General features: G+C 38.2%; 1 protein-coding gene across 2 annotated transcripts in view; it reads left to right on the forward strand.

The window, feature by feature from the left end:
- Positions 1-11,050, forward strand: part of SMS (spermine synthase) — a 44,760-nt gene extending 33,710 nt beyond the window's left edge. For both annotated transcript variants that reach the window (XM_039551533.1, XM_010394495.4), the window contains exons 10-11: positions 6,661-6,776; positions 8,095-11,050. In XM_039551533.1, coding sequence (XP_039407467.1) covers positions 6,661-6,776; positions 8,095-8,137 — 159 coding nt within the window. In that variant the 3' untranslated portion in view covers positions 8,138-11,050. The remainder of the gene's footprint in view (positions 1-6,660; positions 6,777-8,094) is intronic.
- The last annotated feature ends 462 nt before the right edge of the window (positions 11,051-11,512 follow it).

Raw genomic sequence — 11,512 nt, forward strand, 5'->3', positions numbered from 1 at the left:
CAGTCTCCAAATGCTGGTGCAGAATGTCCTGTCACCACTAGGTGGAGGCAGGTAACTGGTATTGCCTGGCAGTTTATTAAGATTTTTAGACATTCTGCCTGTGGAAGATTTTTCAGACTATTTATTTGTATTCCTAGGGGTTATAAGAACTTATGTGGCCAATTTTAAGATGCAGGAGGGACTTCCTTTTTTTCAGCTCTGGAAAGATGTAAAAGGGGAAGTTAATGAATGTCATTCTCTGCTGCTTTAAGTCTGTGTCTGAGTGTATTTGGGGAAAAATGCCTCCATACTTTCTCTGTGCAAATAGTAATCACAGCTTAGAACAAAAACTTGTACGAGTAGCAGCTGTGCTTTACATGCCCTTGCTTTTCTAGCTGCATCATCCATATTGAGTGTTGCAGCCTACACAGAGAGTCATGAGCTTTAGGGCCCTTAGCCTGCAGAACTTGCAAACCTGTCTGTAGGTTTAAGACTTGAAGCTTGTTTATGAAAACTTACTGTTAAACATAATCCCACCACTCTGAGGTTCAGTGGTCATATGGCATGCTCTTATTTCCATTCTTCTTCTGAAGTTGGTGCTTTGAAATGTGTAATGATATGACACGATACAATATGATACGATATGAGGCCAGGTCTGCTCGGTGTTAACCTTCTCCAAGGCAAAGCCAGTTAGAGGTACATGTTCCCAGCCATCACAGTGGAGAGAAATTTGAGTTGGTGAGGATGTAAGACCTTGGAAAATCCTGAGGTGCAGTTTCATCTCTAATACACCTTCCCAGCAACTTGTTTCTGAGCACGTTAAGTGTTTTTACAGTATTGGACTTCATAAAAATATGATTTTTAGATGGCCCAAGTGATTTCTTTCAAGTGAGTATGTATTCTTGTAGATGATATGTTTGTGGCTTTTGTTTTCTGAACCATCCCTCTCTTGTGCCTTCAAAGTAGCATGTGAGGATTGTCCCAAGAGCTGTGAAACCATGGTCTAGCAGATGCAGAGACTGATTGTAAGGTTGTTTCTGAGTGTCAGTGGATTGTGTAGCTAAGAAAATGCCTTTTTCTGTGCTAAGTTTTTGTTCTGTTGATCTAATCTTTTGAGGTTGAGAAGGCTATCATTTTCAGCCTGTTTATAAAGTGGAATCTTTAAAAATACCTCTAAACAGGAATTTGTGACTTCCTGGTTGGGGTCATTCAGCCCAGGCAGGATAGAAACTCAGACCACTCACAGGTTCCAGTAAACAGCACTGACCCCTGGTGCAAGGGATCATGTGTCTCCCACATGAACATGTGGCCCTTCACTAAGCTGTCTCTTCCTGGCCACTCTCCTACACAGCCCTCTGAATGTCCAGACAATCATCATGTTGCTCCATAGTTAGACTCCTTTTTTTGGCTGCTGTGTGGGCTTTCTAATTAGCACTTCCAACGAGGGAGCAAGATTCTCCATGACTGAACCATGAAAGGATGCTGGAAGAATGGCTGTGTGAGCCTCTGTGATTTCTTGGTAGTTTGAGAGGCTTTAAGGAACAGACATTTTCATTTCCCTTTGTTACTGAGAGTTCAGCTTTAAATTAATTGATCTTTTGGCCAGTGGACGTACTTAACAGTCAGGTTTGCCTCCATTATTTCCTTAACAGCCCTCTGTGTCCCCCCAAACTTAAGCCTAGCTTTTATGCTAGGTGTTTCATGATCAGTGTCTCACTGCTTATTAGTCACTGTGAAGTGAGGAAGGATAAAACCGAACCTTGGCGATGTCAAATTCTGGCACATTATTGCAAAACAAAAACAGAAACCCATGTTAAAAATTAAACTTCTCTGGCGTACAGTCACAGACAAAGGTGTCCAGTGACAATGACATGTGGGGTAAGACACGTAAGAAATGGTCAAGTATGGAAAAGGGACCCTTTCACCTGCTTTCAAGTCACTGGTTTACTTTCTGAGGGTTGGAGGAAGCATAGTGGCCCAAGTTCAGCCTGTTAATAGTTGATGGACACATCCCCTTTATAGGTGGGCAGAGTTAACTGGAACTTACATGGTTAATTTAAACAATTTTTTTTTTGCTACTTATTTTAAGGAATGTTTTTTGTCGGTCCAGAACTGTATTTGTTATTTAAATGTGTTGTGCCTTGTGCTGTAGAAACCTAAAAACTAAACTCATAGGTCTACAGAATATATGCCTTGTGAGAGCCCAGAAAAACTAATGTTGGGAGACAGGCATGAGCTGTTGGAGTGAGTGCAAGCCCTGAGCAGACTCAGGATGCAAAGGCTGTGAAACAGTTCAGGAGTCATCTGTCTTAAACAAGGTCTTACTCATAAAGATTTGTTAATCTCAAAGTTTAAACCGCCTCAAGTACTCTTCTGTCTGAAAGATGCTTCTTAAGGAGTAAAAAAAAATTCATCTATCTCCTAGTTCTTACCTGTCAAATTGTTTGACGTGGAACAGAGATTAAGTACGGGGGGCTGGGCAGAGGAGTTGGGTAGGGTTTTGTGTATGTTAAAAAATTGACTGAACCCTGTGGGAGAAAAAAGAACGTGATTTTGGTTATTTCCTTCTGAAAACATTTAATTAGTGAGTCATCTGCTTTAAACCTTATTAAACAGCATTCAATATTAGCTATTGTTTGAGTTATATGGTGTCTGTCCAGAGCAAACAATGCATTACTCTACCACATAACTCTTCATTAGGCAGCGGCAGTTAAAGTGGACACAGGTTATTAGACTGATCTCTGCTTGGTTCCCTGTGGCACTCTAGTGATACTAGAACATCTAAGTGTGTTATTAACACTGTAGCCTTGGTTGGTAAAGCTGGTCACCTTTTAAAGAAAGGTGTTAATAATAGTGATTTTTCAATAACTTTATTGAAATAAGCCTTATGTTTTGTAGAATTGATTTTTGAAATGCTTAACTCTGTATTGAGTAAAGCCAGATAGTTACAAAAAATAGTAACAATGCAGAACTATAAAATCCTGTGGTGTTTCTCCAGAAGAAAAAGGTTGATAGAAGAGCCAGGTGGGTTGTCTGAACCTTTAGGCAAGATCTTGATTTGGAAATTGGGGAGTTGTGGGTTAGAAAAGCAAAAATTGTTTCTTGGCATGTTCACTGCTCCTGTAATTTGTTTTCCATGGTGTCTGCAGTGATTTGTCCCTTGCTAGAGAAGGGAGAAATGATGAAATACTGAAGCAACAGTCTGGGAAACTGGATACTTCTCTATCACTGTGTATCCTATTCAACTTCCTACATAATAGTGGTATGCTCTGTAAATTACCTAGCAGCGTTTCTATTTATGACTCAAATTACACACACAGGTTGTTTTTCAGTTTCCTTTTGCATTCAGTCTGATGTTGAAACAAAATGATATGTTTGGTAAAGGGCAGCTGAACCAAAAAAACCCACCACAATCCTCTGGATAATGACAGGTTACTGAACTGTACTGCAGCAGTCTGTTCATTGTTGTGCTCAGTAAGTGTTAGTCTTATACCTTTTTACAAATCTCATTTGTTTTCTGATAGCCGAACCCAAATATGAAAAATTCCATATAAAGCATGCCACTTTCCTTTACCAAATAAGCAAGTACAGGTTTGTTTGTGCAATATGATCAAAATTATAATCAAACATGTTTTATGCAAGTTCTTTTGAAGGAGGGCTTTCCCAAACATGGTTTTTTTAAAAGATTATAGAATGATAGAGTGGAATCATAGGATTTCGTGGCCTGGAAGGGGCCCACAGGAATCATCAAAGTCCAGCTCCTGGCCCTGTACGGGACAACCCTGAGAATCACATCATGTGCCTAAGAGCATTGTCAAGATGCTGTGTTAAGATTTTTTTAAGTTGAGGCTTTCTTCTTCACTTGCGAAAACTTGAGCACAATCCAAAAAAAAAAAAAAAAATTGAGCATGATGCAAAAAATTCAGAGGAAGATTGGTGGAATGAATTATCTTTTCACTTCCTCTGGAAATAGAAATGTTTTAAATACACTGTGAAAAAATCCTACCAGTAAAAAGTAGGAGAAATAGTATAAATTCCAAAGTTAGAATGTACATTTTACACTTTGGTTCTAGTTATCATCTGATGTTGTTACATGGAAAAATCAGTGTAAATGGAGCTGTGTAGAAATACTGATTTCAAATGTGACCTCTGCTTGTTTTGGCCTCTCTGTTGTATGTTTTAAAGAGCACAGATAGTACTTGTTCAAACTCATCTTAGCTCCTTGCTTTGTGAAAATTAACTTTTAGTTGCACCTGTGTGCATATAATCATTTTAAGGCTATTTAAAAAAATATGGGAGTGCCATGAAGAATTTACACAGTAAAATGAGTCTTTCTTAAAGACTGTTTTGGATTTAGAAGCTTCACAGTGTGTTAGCAGAGCAATACGATGTGTGAAACACAGGCAGTCAGACACTTAGGAAGCGTTGAGGAAGTCCAGGTTCCTGGGGTCCTCATTTCGAGTTAGAGATCCTAAAATATTGAATAAGCTGTGACTGTAAGGGAACTAAATTTTTTTATTAGATTAGCTTTTTCTTATTGAACCATTTGGTTCAGTCAGGTGCAAGTTACACATGTTATTGAAGGGCAGGAAGAACAAGATACTGCATTCAAAGGTCAGTAAAAAAAAAAAAAAACAAACCAAAATTGTGTACTTGTGGGTACACACAAACACTTCCCAAAGTCATTCAGAGCAGCAGGAGGATCCTGCCACTCCACAGTGGGTGGAGGCTGTTGCTTTAGACACTTTCTAACATGTAACTTCTGTGCCTTGCATTTCTTGCCATCATTTTGTGGGGCTTTGGCTCTTGTGCTGGATTATTAGGAGCTGTTTCATTAACATAAAGATTTCCTTTTTGTTCTCCTTTTTATCTTCTGTGGCAAACATTCCTCCACTAGAAGTGGTAAAACGTGGGGAAGCTTGATGATTTTTATATTGAGAGCTACTTTGGAAAATGCTAGTTAATGCTTCTGTTTCTGCTGATCAGAAATGGAAAGCAGGCTTTGTGCTACATCAAGGTAAAAGGCATTTTATGCTACATGCTAGTAAACCCAACCATTAGGAGAAGCTGGGGACATGTATCTCCTGAAGATCTCATCCTGCCCTGCATATGGCCAGATTGGCACATGCTGTGTGGGCAATAGAGATTTATAGTCATCATATAACTTGCTGTTCATGTGTAGTGTTACAGCATAGTTGGTTTATCATGTTTGGGGCCTGTAGGTTGAGCTAAAATTCCTCAGGAAAGTGGTGGACATAGAAGACCACACAAATCAATTCATTTGGCTGTCAGTGTGCCAAGGGCCTTTGCAATATCTCCACTGTGACCACAATTACAGAATGTATTATCTCTGTGCTGTGCCACAGCAACAGTACACATTTTTTTTTTGGTGAGTCTTCATTCAGTGCCTCATACCTGGAAAAAACCTGAGCAATTTGTGGACCACGCAGTGGTGATTGTATTCAACTTCACTTGATTTTAAATTAGTGTCCAGATAACTTGTATTTGCCTCACTCATTCCTAAGAGCATTGAATTTAAGGTTGTGAAGTATTTGCTAGCCTACTCAGTTATGTAGGCAAGAAACTTGACAAAGGTTTTTATTTTTTAATTGAACTTACATAACTTTTATTGCTTTGGATATTTGGTATTTGTTCAGTCTGGTGTTCTGTGGACTCACTGTTACCACTAAATCTTCAAATGTGTTCTCCAGGATATGGAGAATTCAGTCTTCTAATCAGAGCTTTCTCCATATGGACATCCCAGATATACATTGCAGTAACTTCTGCTTCTTACTAATAGTTAGCTTGGGACAAGGTAGTGCTTGCATAAAAGAGTTGCTGGGGGGTTTGGGTGAGTTCTTTTGTTTGAGTTGTTTTTGGGGGGGGGGGGGTGGATATTTTGTTTATTGGGGTTTGTTTGGTTTGGGGGGTTTTTTTTGTATGTTTTCATCTGGGGGATTGGTTTTTCTGGGGGGGTTCTTTGTTTGTTTTGGGGTTTTTTTTGTTTGTTTGTTTTAATTCCTCATTCTTTGTAATCCTCAATGTGTTTGTATTCCAAGAATGATGTGTTTGGGTAATATTGTTTCACCCCTAAGACAAAAAATGGTATCATAGGAATCACTTCCTTTTCAGAATCATGACATGAAAACTCAAGACAATGTAGCCCGCAGTCAGAGAACTTCTGTATAATTTGATGTATTTAGTCATAGTGCTTTGTGGAGGAATCTGTTTAAAATAGATAGGCTATAGTTTTGTTAATAGTGCATTTAAACACTGTAAGATCTAGGCAATGTTAAATAACAGAAGAATCTGGACGTTGTAATACTGTTTACTAATAAATGTAAGCAATCATTAAGAAAATGGTTGGGGAGTGGATGTTATAGGTAAACAACACATGGTGGTCTGTGAACTGGAAGCCCTCATATAATGGTTCCTTCTGCTAATGAGAATATAGATAATGCCCCCTTACTTACCCTTTGTTGAAAGGATACAAATTGTTGTTTGCTGTAGGCAGAATGAAGACAAGCTGTTCATTGTTTGCCTTGTAAATATTAAATATTGAGAACAGCATGTATCTGCTTCTCAAGTATGTGGAAGCCTTGCAGTAATGTCAAAATGTATATATTCATCTGAAATTTTGCTTATTTGCTTGATTGTGACTGGAACTTCTTTTTTCTTCAGGGAAACTGTATCAATCTGACTGATGCCTTGACTCTGTACGAAGAACAGCTTAGCAGGCTTTACTGTCCTGTGGAGTTTTCAAAAGAAACTGTGTGCGTTCCCTCCTACATGGAATTGTATCCTTAAAGACTGAAGAAGACTGAAGAGTGTGTATTAATAAATCAAGCAAGCATAGATTGGTTGGAGGTAATGAACTCAAGCAAAAAGGCAGTTCTGATTTAAACACTTATTTTTTTTCATAGTAAATGAACTGCTGCAGTTTTATTTTGAGGATAATTGTAGGAATTGTTTTCTAGAAGTGCTGTAAATTCACAGCTGGTGAAATGATCAGCACCTTCCATGAACAGGCTGTGTTTTTGTTAATGTTCTTGAGTGGTGTGTGTGATGTGGGATAAACTGTTCGATAAGGGTAATGCTGCCTGGGAGTTCTGACAAGGATGTATCTTCTTATTTTCTTTTTTGTTTTACAAAAATAAGAAACTAACTTCATACAGATTAGCATGATCCAGATCTTTAAATATTGTCTGACATATCGAACATACAGCTCAGACTTGATTTTTAAGACTGGGGAATGGGGAAGAGAATGATACCTATCATTACTAGTTAGTGTTACTGGAAAAAAGTATTCCAAGTGGAGGGGTATGCATGTTCTCAGAAGCATCCCATTCCTAAAAATAATCCTTCAGAACCTCTTCAATTTGTGGGTAGCAGGGAAGTTATATAAGGAGCTAGAAGTTTAACCTTCAAGCCCTTAGCTTGAGAGGAGCATTTTGATCTGCTGTAAGGTGGTTCTGCTGGCTGCATTTTGCCTTGAGTGTTTACTGCTTTTATGGGATCTCCCTGGAAATGTTTTGCAGGGTAAAGCCTGCTGTGGCTGTCTCTCTTGACAGGAAACATCTTTCCAGGATCTGCTTATTCATAATACATTAAGCATGTGATGCTCTGACAGCCTTTCTTCTGTTGCATGTGTTCATTTTGCCTCCCTTCTGTGTGTCTAACCCTGGTAGTGTTCAATGCTGCAGCCTCCATACTGACCCCTTACTGACTCCAGACTGACTATAGTCAGCTCCTCCTGCTTCTCATTATTGTCAGCTCTCTGTGAAACTCAGATTTGACACCGCATTTTCAAGATAAAAGAATGTGAAGGATATACAGATACTTGCCCTTAAAAGCTTGTGGTTTCAGAGAAACAGGTTATTTTTGCCTTTACAACTGCCAGACCTTAATTGAATGTGTATGTGATTTGAAGTGTAGGCATCCCTGAACTGCTGAGTCAAAAAGAGAATCCAGGGAGATTTCACTTTTGAGTGTTTTGCCTACCCTTTATGAGCTACTGGAAGTTTTCAGAATTTAAATATAAGTAAAAAGAACTACATTTTAACCGTGTACTACAAATGTTGCCTTTTCTTTTCCTTAACTGCTTATTTTCTCCAGATGGGTATTCTACACAATTTGGAAGAAACAGACTGACATCTGAACATCAAGATTATTTGAAATTATCCTAAGTGTACATGCTGCATGGAGCATATAGGCCTGCCACATGCTGCATATTGGCATTTTGAACCTTTAAATTATATGCTGTAGATGATCCTGAAACTTAGTCATGCTATTGATTGTGAATTCTTTAAATGTTTTTTTTATTATTATTTTAATTTAAAAGCAAATGGAAAATGTATATTTTGACAAGCTAGGGTGTTATTTTTGAAAGTCAACTTAAAGATGAATAAGCAGCAAAACTATATAGCTGCTGACTGCACTGAACCTTTAGAATGTGATCCTTTTTATTTTTTTGTAGATCTTCACAAACTGGTTGATTAAAAAAGACATCTTTAGCATTTCATCCCTCAAGGGTGGTCCATGGAGTTCTTGTTGGTTTTGTTTTTCCAGTAGATTTTTCATCTATAGTGCTTTTTAAAAATGGGAGAGGGTTTTTGTGTGGTGTTGGTTTTTGTTTGGCTTTTTTAATGAACACTGCAGTGCTTCCATATAGACAAGGGCATAACTAAAAAGAAAAAAAATCTTGTGAGAATACTCCAAGCCCTTTGTTGCAAAGGGAAGAAAGCCAGTCTTAAATTTCTATTTACCCTAGTTTTCTTCATCATTGCTGTAATCTCTGCGGCAGAAGAATCTTTGGCCTTTTACATCCTGGAATTCTTCAGTTGCTGCCATATTGATTATTTGGATTCTGACATGGATTTAACAATAGGTTTGTACTGAAGCATGAAGATCAAGGCTGGGTTTTCATTCCACCCAGTGCAAGTAATTGAGCATAATGAGGTTCTTGTGGGCATATCTTCTCCCCAGCCTTACGGGAAGCACTAGATTTTTGAAGTAAAGGTTGGCTTAGAGGATGAAGAAATGTGGGTGATCTGTCTTTATATGCACCTGTACTGAATGTTCTGAGGGGCAAGTATGTGTGTGCTTCAGTAGGATCAGTGCTGGTTGTATTGCCACAGATGGCCCATATTGTGTGAGGCTATTGCTCAGTTAGACTCACTTGCAGTGTAAAAATCAGTAGAAGCTGGGGGGCATTGTGATTCTGTTCTGGAAGAAGATGCATTTTTCTTTAGCAGTTTCTCATGTTGTCAGAAGTTATATTTTTGTAAGAGCTGTGTATTGACTAAGATATTTGTGTTTAAAAATCCCATTTGAGGTAGGAGGGATATGACTATTATGTGCATTTTTTTACTTTTTCAAGATAGAATAAAAAATGCACTATTTCCCTAAACACTCTAATCCTGAACAGTAATGATGTTTCATTCAACACACAGTATTCACATTTTCTTAGTTTTATTGGAGAGAGTTCATTTCCCCCCCCCCCCCAAGATACTGTTAATGAAAACAAACCAAACAAAAGCTGTCCTTTATATTCTTAAACCACACATAAGGAGTAATTTTATTGCATCCCACATATATAAACTGTTCATGGAATCTGAGTAGCCTGTGCGGAATTCCAGACTGATACTAGAAAACTTGCAAAAATTTGCTGTTTCTTCAGTCCATAATTGGTCTAAAATTGTTAAAATGTTTTCAGTTTGGAGAGCCAACAGAAGCATTTTTCAGTCTTACTATTTTAAATTATCACAGTTAATGTTAATTCTTGAATATACACAGGGCACAGTTCTTCCATGGCCTACAGCTTGTGAATCACTAAATACTTCCAAAGAACAGAGCTTCCCTCTAAATAGAATAGTTTTCTGCATTTCCCTGAGTGTTTTAGCTCTGCTGTAGGCATCCCAGAAAAGATGTTGGTATTATAACCTATAATATAGTAGAGACTCTTCATTTATGGTCCAGGACTGCAGTCAGTTTGTCTAGCCGCAGATGAATGCAGATATCCTGTAAACAGGTGTATCCATAACTTTGCAAGCATGAATATTTCCATTGATTCTTAGTGTGATTGCTCATGTAGGTGAAATGAAGCACACATGGACACAGAGTTCAGAGCATCTGTGTTCCTGGGTGAACTTGGCAGATGTAGAAATCAGTCACAACAAGTGGGGGTGGTTTGGTTTTTAGCAAGGAAACTTGTGAACTGGAAGATGATTTAATGTGCTCACTGTACCAGGGCTTGTACTTCCCTTTGGCATTACTGCACAGGAAGCTGCTGGGTGTGCAGGGATGTTCTGTAAAGAGTCCCAGAATGACCAGGGGACCTGAATTGCGTATTAATAGCTGAGAGGCAGCAGTGCTTGCAAGCTTTTCAACTAATAGGGTATGAAGAGAGTTGGAAGAATTACTTTTTTTCTTTAACTTTTTTTAAATGTAGTGTTTTGAAGTGATAGATGCAGTATAAAGCAATTCAGCAAACACTGAACATTATATTTTTTTAAGTTGCTGAATTGATTCTGAGCAAATATATACACACTGTCGGTCTTTATTTATTTGTTGCTGTAGTGTAGATTTTTTTAAAAGAAAAACAAGTCTCTGTGTTAGAATTTCCAAATGTAAACTGCTGTAGCTGATCAGTTTTCCATGTTTAAGGCCAGTTGGGAAGCAGCTGTAATTGCTGCACCATGTATGCAAACAGTTCCTGAGATACGGTTAACTTTAGAAGTTTCTTAATTATTCTTTGCACTAAATGCTGCTTCCACCTAGAATTTATTGACTGATAGTAGTTTGTGCAAGGAGAAACTGCTGGCGTTGTATCTACTGCATCAGTGCAGTGCACGTGTTAAAATAAAGGTACGCTATCGTTACTTGTGTGTTTGAATTGTTAAATCCATTGTGGATTCAGTGTTCAAATGACAGAATTGATGGGTATGATGCTTACCATTGTACCTCCTTTTTCTTTGTCACATAAAGGTTCTTCATGGTCTTTTTATTGAGTATCTTTTCTGTCTCAGATGAATTCTGTTACTTTCCATGTAATAAATGCTCAGATAAGATACTGTGTAGTATGGAACAGCACACTGATGTTTGTAATGGGGGGACTCACTTGAAGCTTCAGAGATATTTGCCTAGAAAGAGTTGCTTTTCTGTACAGTGTTTTAGATGTGAATTCTTTGGAGGTCTCTAAGTGGAAATTTAAGTTTTTCTGCTAAAGTGGTAAGTAGGCTTTGGGTGACAGTGTGACTCATTGTGTGGCACAGAGAAAAGACAGGCTTAGGAGAAGTTACTGTGACATTGAGAATGATGGAAACTGGCACAGAAATTTAGGTGACAGGGAGAGGGGCATGAACAGGATGGGTACATCAAAGAAGTTATTAACCTTTCTGAATCACACCCCAGAGTAATGTCATACAATGGAAGAAAAACGTGACTTCCAGAAAATGTAGAGAGATTTACACGAATTCCACATAACTGGAAGGGAGAAGTATTTAGATCTGCATTAAGTACAGTGATAGCAGAA

This window comes from Corvus cornix, chromosome 1 (genome assembly GCF_000738735.6).
Source record: "Corvus cornix cornix isolate S_Up_H32 chromosome 1, ASM73873v5, whole genome shotgun sequence".
NCBI classification, from domain to species: Eukaryota; Metazoa; Chordata; class Aves; order Passeriformes; family Corvidae; genus Corvus; species Corvus cornix.